This window comes from Cinclus cinclus, chromosome Z, assembly GCF_963662255.1.
Source record: "Cinclus cinclus chromosome Z, bCinCin1.1, whole genome shotgun sequence".
NCBI lineage: Eukaryota > Metazoa > Chordata > Aves > Passeriformes > Cinclidae > Cinclus > Cinclus cinclus.
Window position 1 is genome coordinate 61,677,238 of NC_085084.1, and position 13,990 is coordinate 61,691,227.

At 34.2% G+C, this 13,990-nt stretch overlaps 1 protein-coding gene across 5 annotated transcripts in view; it reads right to left on the bottom strand.

Annotated features, from left to right (window-relative positions):
• The window catches only part of AP3B1 (adaptor related protein complex 3 subunit beta 1), a 152,485-nt gene that overhangs the window by 58,486 nt on the left and 80,009 nt on the right, over positions 1-13,990 (bottom strand). For 4 of the 5 annotated variants that reach the window (XM_062513829.1, XM_062513830.1, XM_062513826.1 and 1 more), the window contains 5 exons: positions 9,576-9,762; positions 8,508-8,638; positions 6,260-6,371; positions 4,766-4,922; positions 1,955-2,129 (listed from right to left, as the gene is read on the bottom strand). In XM_062513829.1, the coding sequence (XP_062369813.1) occupies positions 1,955-2,129; positions 4,766-4,922; positions 6,260-6,371; positions 8,508-8,638; positions 9,576-9,762 (762 nt within the window). Of the gene's footprint in view, positions 1-1,950; positions 2,130-4,765; positions 4,923-6,253; positions 6,372-8,507; positions 8,639-9,575; positions 9,763-13,990 lie in introns of all 5 variants that reach the window. The other variant, XM_062513828.1, reaches the window with a different exon arrangement.

Sequence of the window (13,990 nt, forward strand, 5' to 3'; positions counted from 1 at the left end):
TCACACATCCTGCGAAAGAACCAAACAATTTAGAGAAATGTAGTGAAAGAAATTAGCAACATGGCACCAATGTCCTAAGAAAAATGGAAACATGCAGCAGAGAGAAGATGGTATAGTTTAAAGATGATTTTGCAGTGCCTGCTGAGAACTAAGCACATACTAGTACTTTTTGGTGAAAAAAATACTGAGATATGACAAGCCGCAAATTGTTAAAATTAATTCATGTCCCATCTAGTATTGAAGCAGTTTATTCTGAGAGGATTTAAGTTGCATTTTTTGTGCTACCATTTTTTGGCGAGATCCAGTCTGGCTGCTCTAGAATAAAAAACCTTTGACACAGGTGTGTTACCCAATGTGTTATGTGGACAGGAAACAATGATCAAACCATGGAAACATATGTGCATTTCTCAAGTAATACAGCCACACTTCATCTTGCATTACTTGGTTGAAGAAGGGAAGAGATTAAAAGTTAAGATCACAACTCAAGAGTTCTTAGGCAGACCTATAAAGTTACAAAAAGATCGCGTAAAATATAAATCCAAGATTTACAGAAATAGAGAGCCTTACCTCCTTAATTAAAGGAAATACACACCTCAACAGCTTAATCAAGTAATGGCCTTCCCTCTTAACTGGTCAAAACACAGCTATTCACCAGCTACAAAAATTGCCAGAAATGCAACAAAGAATGTCTATTTTGACTATTCTGCCATCTGTATTGGAGTCCTGACTGAAATGGCTTAGCTTAATTTAAAATACATTAGAGTTTCACTTAATTTTCAGTACCACATATCAGTATTAGAAAGGAAACTACTGAGCTACAATTCTACCCTTCAATATTTTTTGTAAATATAAAGGAAGGAATGCATAGGAACTACTTGATAACAGAAAAGTGTCAGAAATTCTTTTACTCTTCTTCCTGAATACATTTAGGAAAAAGTTCCTCATTTATTTCTTTTTTAATGCAAGGTAGGTGGGTAAACAGTAACCTATTCATGCTAATAGCATGAATAGTTAGTTCTATCATGCAAGTTTGAGTATAATGAACTTTTAAGTTCTTTTGCTTCACTAAGGTATGCATTAAATCTTAACTGACACATGTATGCACACGTACTCTGTTGCACATTTTTATATCTTCACGTATTTTGAAACCAATTTAAAAAATACATGTTTTAAAGCTTTTCATATTTTCATAGGATATTTCATACCTATTTTAAGAAATCTAACAGAATTTGTAAGTAACAGAACTCTTTATCCCTATCAAACAAACAGCAAGTAAAAGTTGATTGCTCATTAGGAATATTAATGCTACAATTCTATATATACATCTCAGTTATAGATTCATTAACTGCACTATTCTCAATTTTAACAGACAATTCTAAAACTAAGCGAAGAGTTCCATTACAACATCCATTAGAACATCTTCAAATGCTTAGAAGCAATGTACTAACATTTGTTCTTTGTTTTCTTTCCTCTCAGACCCAGGTACTATAGCTATAGTTTAAGATCCCATTTTAATAAAATAACCATTAACATCCGTGTATTAAGTCTCACCAGTTCAACAATAACCCAAAAATTAAATTAAAAACCAATTAATTTTATTATAAAAGAATAATGTACTGCAAGAAAAAATATCACATTCTGTGTATAAAAAAATAATTAGACTCTGTTATTCTTCTTCAACTACATGCAGTAAAAATAACATGAAATTCTAAACTGAATTAGGGTTTTTTGTTATGAAAACACTTACTTACTTAAACTATCAAACTACTTTTGGACTGGTCTCTATATGAAAAGTAAAAAAAAAAAATATCTTTTTACAAATTCTGGATTATTTTATTTATACATAAAACTACTAATCATCTTCATTCCAACAGTAGGAAACATGGATGGGCAGTTAGATGCACATTCTCATATTTTATAGAGGTTTTAAAAATACATATTTTACTTTACTAACCTTATTAGAGGTAGCATTTCTAGATTTTCCAGATTCAGAGTCACTTTTAGAGTCGGATTCTGACTTGGAGCCTGTAGAACTTTCATCTGATGAAGTGTACTCTGTGTCAGAGGAACTGGATGTGCTTCTCTTTTTGGAAATGCCCTCCGCTTTCTTTTTAATAACTTCTGAATCACTACATATTTAAAAAGAAAAAGAGACGTAAAATCACCAAAGGAATCTGCTTAGGCAATATCCTATATCAGCATTTCAAAGTTTTATTAAATGAGTTTTAAGTCATTACTTCCCCACAATAAAAAACTCAGCTATGACTGAAGAACTTTATTTAAGGCTACACAAAACAGTTCTATTACACTATGCAGTACACAATCACATGCAGTCTAAAACAGTGAAACAGCCGAACAAAATGTGAATATATGAAATACTAGAAAGATTATTTGCATGCATCAAGCTTGTGACATTACAAAAGGAAATGCAGCCACCCTTTTAAATAAAGATGCTTTTATGCTATTCTACCTATGATGAACAGAATATTGGTATATCATCTTTTTGTATGGTAATATTGCTTTAAAAAATAAATTAATTTAGTTTATTCCTTTGTTAATTCTTCTAAATAAAACCACAACACCTAGAAATAAGATTTACAACATCTACAAATAGTTCAACCCATTAAAGAGCTTATACACAAGGGCTCTTATATTCCTATACCTTTGGTCACACTGAATGCCTTACAGCTTCAGACACAGTGTTCATCACGCACGGAAGTTCTGTTCACCCTACCAATATTGGATTATGTTGGTCTGTGTTAATAGCTACTGAATATTATCTGCCTTGTTCACGTCTAATAATACTTTAAATACCAATTAGTAGATTACCCTTTTGTCTCAGGGGGAGTTACTATCACAGGAGATTGTGTTCTGATAGTTATCACGGAGTAGAAAAATTAATACTGTGTATAGAAAAACCCCCTCTATTCTTGGATATGCAAACAACCATTTTATACTTCCAAATCAGGTGTTTCATACACTACCTGATTCAGCTTCCTTCCCAAGACAATAAATTGGTTATTGAAGTGCATGAAGGGTAACAAGGTCAACAATAATTAAACAAATCTAGACCACTCAACTATTAAGAGTCCCTTTGGACTCATATTAAATTGTTACACATTTTTGCTTAGCTTTAGGAGCAGTACAAAAGAATGTACTATGCTGCATCAGTGAGATTGCAGTGTTTTTAGATGAAATATATATAGAGAAGGAGAAATGAAAATCTAACATGACAGAGATCAGAGTAAAGTCTTTCCCATCTCAAGAACTTCCTATGACTGAATTGCCTAAATGAAATTCAATAAAAGCTGTTTAAAATTTAAAATACCATTTAGGCCATGCCTACTCATGTACCTAAAGCTAAAATTACCTCCCCCAAATTTTAGTCAAAAGTATAAAGCAGTAATTTGAAGCTTGCAAAGTTAAAAATGGAACAATAGTACACGTCACAAAAAAACAGTGTAATGTAGCATATCTGATTGTTAAAATAGATACTGAAAATTATGTTTCAGTATGACAACATTTAAAATCTTGTTTGAGGTCAATGACTTAAACAAAAATTCACTATCATATACTGTTCAAAGTTTCTTCACAACAATAGAATTATCTATATTTCATTCACTGCCATTCAACAGTAGCTGCGGTTGCATTAATAAAAGTTATTGTGAACCCAATATATAAATAAAGTTGTTTTTCAATAATTTTTCTTCAGCTTAGCTTTAAAACTAGATTTCAGGATTAAAAATGTTACTTTGCTGCACATCAGCCAGTTTTGATGGGTAATAATTGTTTATCTTACTGCTTAAAATTTCAGATGTTATTCTAATGAAAAGAATTTACTGGTAACTAGCTTTTTAACTTTGCAATGATGAAAAGCCTGTATTAATTTAACCTACAGATTTCATTTGTTCTGAACAGGAAAAACAATATAAATCACTTTTAAAATCATTAAATCCTGACTTAAATTAATAAAGTCATAATTAGGGCATTATGCTGTGTTTGTTATGGAAGTGGCAAGGCGAGCTGCTTTAATTACTGTCTGTAATAAAAGGAGCAGAGTGTGTACTGCGCCCCAATCAGCGCTGTCAGCCACGACTGAGCTGAGCTGCAAACTCATCAAGTGAGCTGGCAGCAGACTACAAAGTAAAGGGCGATCATGTCTGCAGGGGCCGCTTGCTGACAGCAGTGGAAGAAACAGATTCATACAATCCAAGGTATTAGCCCCAATTACTCAAAATTTTAATGATACTTTAATACTGTGATAATGCTGTTGATAATAGGCAATCTTAAAAGCGCTAACAGTTAAATATCTTATGACCGTTTCCCTTCACAGCCCTTGCCTCTAATATTTGGATCATAATCTTTTTAATATAACATTATTTAGAAAAATCAATTGTCTTAGTTACATAATGGCAAAGTGTTGAAGGTCTTAATTTTAGCTCTCAGCAAAATTGCAGCAAAAGGTAATTAAGTGTTTCACACAACTATTTGATCACTTATTCAGCCTCCCAAGGTTACATCAATTTTCAACAAGCCACCCAAGATTTTACTGAAGTTTGAAATTAATTCTAAATATAAGAGTAGTTTGATTAATGAAAATATGAACTAGGTTCATACAATGACTATTACTAGTATACACTGACATCACTCCTTGGCCAATATATGCCCTAAATAACCTAATTAAAGGCTTGGCAGACTGCTAACAGGAAGAATGCTTTATAAGCTAGTATTGCAAAAAATTAAAACCAGACAAACATATACCTACCTTTCATTGACAGCTCTACATGTTTTCTTAGCAGCACTTTCTTTGCTGTCTGATTCACTGTCAGTTGATTCTTCACTGGGAGATGAACTCCCACTACTCTCATCAGTGCTGCCTTCCTCTTTATCTTCCTTCTCACTTTCACTGTCAGACCCACTCCCTGAAATGAAAACAACCCTTACAATTTTGATCCAAATCTTAAATAATTAGTATTTTCGAAATCCAACTTTGTTTTAAATTAAACAATGGTTTAGTATTTTAAGATCCAGGCACAATCTTTAGTATTATTTACACCCTGTGCCAAAAGCAGGCAACGGAATTACTTTCCCCTTATATTAATAAAATTTTGTTAGTTAAAAACCTGTCCTGTTCAGCCTACAGTATTATACTTTTTCAAATTAGAAATATGAATAATAAATGAATCACACGTGGATTCTTCAAAGTTACATAACCCTATTAGGAGCTGGAGATGACCTCAAATTTTCTAGTCTTTACATTCACTCAGTTGCAAAATTATCTTCTCAAACAGTTGCTTAATTAGATAATCTGTTCTTAAATACCCATAGTGACTATGATTGAATCACTGATTTAAACAAATTATTAATACTCTAATTAATTATATAGTTACAAAAGATTCAAATACCTGAAAAGTGAGTGTATGCTTGTATCACTTCAGAAATCACTAATTTCAGTGGTAGAATTCTTAAAACTTTTCTGCATATTTCCTCAGTTTAGGAACTGGAAGGAAGCAGCTCCATGCTCATGTTTTAAGATGTCCCTCTTCCATTCAACTAGATGATGATAATTCTTTCAAGTCTCTAATGCTAAACAGTTTCTGTGTCTAAGGTCTGGACCTGGGAGAATTATGAACTTTACTACATCTGAAACACACTAACATCTTCTTAAATGGCTGTCTTGGGGAACTGCCTATCTGACAATAAATGGGAGAACAGTTAAAAGAACCTCTGCTTACTGAACTTGCAACTGTTACCCCCTTCATCAATATCCGCATTATAATAAACAGAAAACATCATGCAGAACTTCAGAGAAATACTGTAACACAGTCTGCTAAATAAATCTCATGGAAGACTACCCAATTAAGCAAATCTGTTTTTATCAGCAAGCAGCACATGCTATCGAAATAATTCTTCACCACCACCAAATTCTGAAAAACAATTAAGACTTAAGGTTCCTTACAACTAAGCATCTGGGCACTTCTCCTGAAAACAGCTACACGCTTTCAGTTTTAACTGGAGTTACATGCTCTCCTAATTCATATTAGACTCCAAGAAGGATAAAAATAGCATGGCAGCTTTTTCACCTGGGAAACAAATCAAAGGCTCTTCCTTAATATAGCGAATATAAAATTCCACCTCTCCTCCCCAAATTTATTGAGTTTATACACAGCTCTGGCTTTGCCTGCAATATTTTTTTTCTTTTTACATACCAGACAGTTGTCCAGGCAGTGAAAATACAAGTTGCTTTCCAAACACTTACCTGATGAACTGGTACTGGCAGACTCATCTTCCTCTTCTTCTGATTCAGAGTAGAATTTTTCAGTAGGTTTCTCCTTCTTTGGCTTGCCTAGAATTCCAGTCCATTCCTTTGCCTGTAAATAAATTTCAATTTAAGTTTACTTTTGCAACCAGCAATACAAAAATACACATATAATACATCGAATAAAAACATTCAGAGTAGTAGTATTAAGATGTTGCTAAATAAATCATCTAAGCAAGCCAAGAGAAGCTATTAAACTTCTCTTATGTTACACAATTAGAACTAGAAGTCTGGTATATACCTATAAAAGGTGAGAGATGTCTATTAGGTTGTCCAGAAAAAGATTTAGGAAGGTAGATTAAAAGCATCAGTGATGATAAATAAATTTCTATGCCAAAAGAACCTGAAGTCTGAGTTTTATTTCTAGATTCCAGCTGACTATGACCAGGATGAAGGTTAAATAGTGCTAGTCACCACCTTTATCATCCCAAGTTTTAAGCAGAAAACAGATGTGGACACTCTAGGTAGCCACAGACAAATTATATTTCACTTCCATCACAATTCTCCAAATAAAAGTAATTTTTTACCACCAAGAGAATGACAAAATGAGGCAGTATTTCCCCCAGACCTTTTTCTTTCCATATACTTCTATGGTACTTGAGAACCAGTGTTAAAATTCAGGACAGGAGAAAAAAACAAATTGGGAGACAACTCCATCAACAGTTTCATACAGGTTTGCCTCGTTGACTGTATGAACAAGACTTAAGTTTTGAAATAGGCTCTAACAATGACCTGTAAGGCTAATTCTAGAGACACACTGGGTTCCTCTTAAACATCAAAAGCTCCAAAGGCTTAAAAAGTCAATATTCTTTAGGATATAAATGACAATTTGCATGTGGATTGCAGCTTAACTCAGCTTTACTCACATACACTATGTAGGCACATGCAGTATTAGGGAAACCACAAAGTTAATGGAAATGAGATACCCTCCAAAGAAGATGCTTGCAAAAATCTCCCAACATGGCTGAAGGATTTTTCCTGTTTGCCTTGAGGTGTAAAAATTTTTTTACTGTGTTGTAGATGCATGTTATGCCATTTGACCAATTTCCTGCAATACTTTTTGGTCTTATGGATCAAAGCACCTTCACACATTCTTTCATGCCAACCCTATAATTTTTAATCCTGTTTGAGCTGATTATCTAAAATTCTTCCCACAAAATCTTTCAGAAGTTTGTACACAAATATCACTTTTCCTGAAATGTGTATAAGAAGGTAGACACATTACAGTACTGAGGAGAAATGCCTGTCCTACCAGATTGCTGTCCACCAGCTTCTGTAGGTCAGATCTATTTTTTTAATTTTCTTGCTTTTTCTGCATGTAACATCTCATAAGCAAATTAATTAATGTGTGATTTACTGAGGAAGTTGCCTCATTACCAGGACTGCATGCTTTTCTGTGTATATCTGTTAAAATGCTGTGCCCACAACAGCACCATCAGCACACTGTACACCAACACGTTTACATTTCAGCTACTGCTCAACAGCTTTCACTGGCATTCTGACAGAACTCTGGTACCCAACACATAAATCACAACTCTGGTACCAAAACATGACTTTGCTGCAGAGTTTACACTACAGTAACAAAAAGCTGTTGCTAGTAGATGACAAGCCCCATGTGTCAACACATGACTAGTGCACTAATAGATGATGTTTTCCTATCATAAACTTTACTACTCCTCTCCAGATTATCTGAAATGTAAAAACCCTAATCTCTTCCAAACTTGACACTTCAAAACATACATAATCTACATAATCTAATCCCCTGCAGCTGCTTTTTGTTGTTTGTACAACCTATTATTTTTTTTTTTAATTTTGCCTTGGATTTTTCACAAGCCAATCTCTTAATTTCTGACTTCGGTAGTACAGCTACATTCAATTAACATACTGCAGCAGAGTGGAGATTAAAGATATGAAATCAGAAGGGAGATGGAGGTGAAAAAGCTTACTTATTCCACAAATGAAGCAGAAGTGGCCTATAGGTTATCTACTTTTGTCATTGAAAAGAACTAGCATTAAGCAAGTTTCCAGATGCTTGATTTCTAAGATAAAATAAGCAAAAGGGACATTCCCATGCACCAGTGGCTTTCAACAGAGCCCACAGACACTATCTCAGTACATGTAGTTTTGGGCTAATACTTTACATTGACAAGTGCCTTCAGCAAAGTTACTTTCAGTGATGCTGACGTACCAACTCGGCCATCTCGACGTTTCGGACGGAGGGGTCAGGTGCCACCTCTGGCCAGTCAGACAGCTCCAGGTACCCAGTGGCTTGGCTGTTCAGTGTGTGAGACAAGGTGCCAAGCTGGAAATGATCCCGATCTATTAAAAAAGCCGGGCGAGGGAAGAAATACACAAACAACTGTGAGGTCTGCCACAAGGAGCAATCTTAATCAGGGCTAAAGGTAATTGCCATTGTATTACCTCAAATGTCATGGAATAAATATAAACTAGGAAGCTCTTCATAGGTCAAAAAACTGATTTCAGTCCATAGATTACAATAATCTCTCCCATAATGGTCAATAAAAAAGCTAATCAGTCAGTGTGTTTAGAGGTGTTGCTCTGAAATGTAGCTTCTCTAAAAATTACTTTACTGTGAATATTAAGAATGACAGCACAGTTAAACAATCCATATACATGTCTTGGCACAAACACATCCAGAATTTTAATAGTTTTTCTTCAAAATGGAGCTCCTTCTAAAGCTTCAAAACTAGACCTAAGTAAGTATGAAAATTAAAATGCAAATTGTCACAATAAGGGAGTATTTTTAATTTAGATAGCCTGATAAGCTTTTAATGTGAGAGGATAGACAATGGATCTTACCTGTAAAACAACAGGAAAAATGCAGACACAAAACTATGATTTTGGAGAAAAAAGTATCTACAGAGATTCAATTTATTTCAGATTGATATAGCATTTGCAAAACTCACATTAACAATTTTCTAATGAAGTCCAGAAAAAATCTTAGAGCTATTTTCCTAAATTGAAGAATATTCTTCCTTGAAAGACCTACCTTCTGTTATTTAAATAAAATTTATAATCCACATGAACAGAAATGGATCAGCTTGCCAGGGTTTATCATTAGAGAAATGCACTGTGCACCTTGCTTGCTGAAAAGCAAGTAAGCAGACTGAGCATCCTTGCATATTAATCTTTTCTATTTGCTAAGTGACACAATTTGTGAGAGCATTTGAAATAGAATAAGCTGCCACATTCCTTTACACAATAAACATTTACCAAATGATTTTGTCAGTTATACCTTTAAAAGGAGACTCAAGCAATGGGGCAGGTTTCTGTGCCAGAAATATTTTTTTGGCATATTTGCTTAAAGCTCCACTCTTCTCATTCGGAACAATAAGCTGCCTAATAAATCTTGTACGGTCTCTGATGTCGTAGCTTTGATCATACTTGCCGAGATTTAATACATACTGGGTAAGCAATTTTGTCTGTGGAAAAAAACAGGACAAGAACAGAATACAAGTTATTTATGATTATTGATAACTCTGGATAAACATATTTAAAGAGGTAATAAAAATGAATGGTTATGTCAAACAAATGTTGCTCCACAGGGAATATGCATTTCTAAAGCTGCAAATGGAATTCTGCAGCCAAAGCACATGTCCTCTTCTGTATTGGGGAGGTGAATGCTGAGTACTGAGAAGCAGCCATGTGCTAGATTATTAAACTGCTGAAGTGGAAAGAAAGGCATCATTAAAAAAATAATCATATATGGCAAACCCGCTGAAGGGTCTACGTGAGGATAATGAATGTGGAAATACAACTAAAAACATGGCACTCAAAACTTAATCGGAAAAATATGCAGGACATCAAAACATCAGAGGGTATTAGGGGGCTGGCAAACTGCTTCTACTGAGGTGTGTTTTATGAAGAGATACTGTCCCTGGCATAAGCAGTGTCTGCACTCTGACTGCACTCAGTTACTTTATCCTGAATTATGACCCATTAAAGCAGACACATGAATCACTGAACTGGATTACTGCAAATTATTTGCAGTGCATTTAGCTGTTACTTTTTCATAAAAGCAAGCTGCTGATGCCCTCTAAAAACCAGGATAAAAGACTTCTTCCATTTTTTTCGTGAAGCTTAAAGCCTTCAGTAATATTGGTAATTTATTTATTTATGTAAGAGAGCAACTCATACTATCACAGGTTTTTATAGCATAATAACAGCTTCCTAATTTGATGTTTGAGAATATTAATATGTCTTCAATAATTTTAATAATTCACATAATTTTTTAATATAAGAAAATAATATAAAAAAGGAAGGAGACACAGAAAATAAAAATAATGTATTGTAACCAGAACAACAGTGCTGAATAGACTGGAATCCACTAGACATATTTGCAACACGTATGCCACTTCATTTATATACAGCCAAACAGGATAAAGAGAAGAAATGCTGTACCATCCCAAGGAAGTAAATTTTGGTACTTCAGCTGAGAACAGATGCATACCACAGGGTTAAAACTGTATCATCGTGGGAGATTTATCTGCTTTATACAAAGAAACAACCTTGCATATACATACATATATGTATATTTATCATGCTATTGCTATGACAATAACACAGTTTCAATCATGTGAGCAGAAAAATGTGTCCAAAAAATCAGTGCACTTTTGAATACACCATTTTAAAAAAAAAAGTTCAGATTAGTAATTTCCAACTTGAGGATGCAAATTGAAGTCTTTTTCTGGAGATATAGAAATGTTTTTTCAGAATACTGATTAAATTCCTGTCAGTGAGATATACAGTGAACAGAAAATGGCTCTAATTCAAACCCCATCAATGCAACATATGCAAGCATTTCAAAAATTAACTATGGCACCAAAGATTGGAAGAAATTAATGACTATACATTAGAATAATATAGCAGCATAACTTAAAAAAATCTTCAATGGAATAGTCTTTGTTTATTTTTTCTCTCTGATACCCAAGAATGTCTATGTGAAAAGATATTTCTTATTCTTGAGGTACTGTCTTAGCTTTTGGAGAGGCAAAACTTTCCCATATGTATTTCACAGTTTACTGGCAGCTAATTCTGTATTAGGGTATAAAATTTTAAACAACTACATCAGACTGAGCCTACATAATCTGCACTCATGCAGGACTTACACTGTTCAATCTAAATGGAATTGGAAGGGAGGGTTCCCAGGTAGCATGAATTAAACTAAATGAGGGATACCTCCGGCAGCCTTTGCCATCACTTCTCCACTGTAAAACAAGGCAAGACTCCTTGCTGTCATGGCAGGAAGCTCAGGAGAATGGATCATAAAACACAATGGTCCTAACCTGTGAATTGCTATAGGGATGGGAAAAGTTGAAGGCCTTGTCACAGTGGGCATTTTTTCAGTGAGTGTTGATGGAATTGCATAAAGACAAATTAGACAGATAAAGACTGAAAGACTGTGTTTCCTTTAATAGGATCATTTACACTACAGTTTTCAGGAAAACAGTGAGGAAACACAATTTTAAAATTTTTTCTTGTGGTAAAGCAATCAAACAAGTGAATACCTTTTCTACATGGAGGGAGCTAATAGAAACAGCTATTTTTAATTTTTTTAAAAAAACAACAAAGCTAACAAATGCGGGTAAGTTTTTCCAACAAAGGACTTTTCCAAAGAAGCTGAAAATCATTTCAGCAAACACACTGATTTGGTGAAACATGACAGATTGTGCATACTATGACTGCTTCATAGAATAGCGACAAAGTATTCTGATCTGTGATTTAATAAATTTATTATCATATGTCAATATTTCCTAATATCTGGACATGCACATTATATAGCCATAATGTAATTTCTTTTATCCCCAAACTGCTGAACCCATTATGATTTCTTGTATACTTTGTTTTGGCTAGAAAGGTTAGGTTTAGGTATTTCCAGAATTCAATCATCCTTCAGCAACATTTCTGGAATTTTCTAGTGACAACAGTTTTTAAGGATTCAATGCCTATCCTATATTAGGAGCAATTAATTTTTTGGCAGATCCCCACTTGAAAATTTTACAACAGAGGTTTTACCAAGAGATGAGGCACTACAATGAGAGAGAAACAGTTATCTGTCCACTCCTAAATATCATTAGCTTTCAGTAACTTGATTCTTTAGACACACAAGATAAGGTTTTTGTGCTAAACCACAACTGACATATCTATTTACACCCTACAACTACTTGGGACTTTTTCTGGTGGGAGTCCTACTGTATTAGACAACAGAAACCCATCAAAATCTCTTTATTCTTTCTGCTGTATGCAAGGAACATCTTAGGCAACTGTATGAGTTCCATTTAGACAGCTATCTAGCACACTCAAGGTTTTATGATCCCAAGTGTTGAAAAAACAAAGCAAGTTTACCAATAGTACAGACAAGCAGAGGGAAGCCTGCCTTTATTACATACCAATCTAGATACACCTGAACCTGAAAGTTCCTTACATTATAAGGATATAAGAATTTGATAGTTCACAAAGTGATTTCAGGATTTAAAGTATACTTTGAATTTTTATAGGAAATCCTGAATGTTAAAAATCATTCCTGTGAATGTGCTTCACTAAGTGTTTCACCATGAACTTAAGGAAACTACAACCAAATAAAAAAATATATTTAGACAAAGGGAATAAAATAAGCAAGTCTTATTTTCTCTAGAAATTTGTGCTTTTCTCCAAAAAAAAACTTAACAGATGAGTTCAACCTGCCTTTCCTTCACCTGGTGAAAGAGCTCTTTTCATCTATTTGGTCAGCACTGAGTGTGTCTTGGCCACCACTTTTCTATATTCTACCACCACTTTTCAATAAAGTGAAATTTTATCTTTGAGGTTTTCACAGCTCCATTAAATTCAGATGAAACTGATGGTTCAATATCAAATTATAAAAATGAAACTGAAAAATGGCTGGACATTTAAGGAACTGAAGTAATTCCAGGAAGCAATTTTAATAATGAGTGAGTAAAGAAGAGTTACTCCTTGAAATAATCATGGAGATACAGGAAGAGCCTCTTTGGAGCCTTCCAGCCTCTAATGGGAAACCCATGGTATTCTAGTTTGAAAGGAACTTTGAATCAACCCAAGTCACCAGACCCACACTGTTAGAAATTTTATGTGAACACCTTGACCACTTGAGATTATAACTTATTCTTCCACAACCTTGAACTACAAGAGGAAAACACCCTTTGAGGAAATTCATCATTTAGCTGGCATCTCAGGAGACAGTTTCTTCTGCTTTATCATCATTACCATGTTTGAATAAAGGGTTATGCAGCACTTACAACAATGATTTAAAATGTATTAAGATGTGAAATAGGAAAAAATGCATCACAGAAATCATCAACTCCTTGTACACAATGGATTTTTGACCAAATACAGTGTGGAAGAATTTATGTGCAAAATTACAAAAACTATATGGAAAATCAGTAAATACAATGGGCTAAAAGAAGACAGTTTAGATTGCAAAACCAAATCTTTCCTTATTTCAGTCAGCATGCTCTTTAAGATGAGCATTGCTAAAGAGAAGTCACCTTTTATTACTGCCCCATTTTAGACTGTATGAGCAAAGCATTCACTCCTATCTGAATGCATTGCCATGCACAGTTCATCACAGCTCATCTCCCACATGCCCTACAAAAAAAAAAGTCTAAGACAAATAATTTCTGTAGTTGCATATAA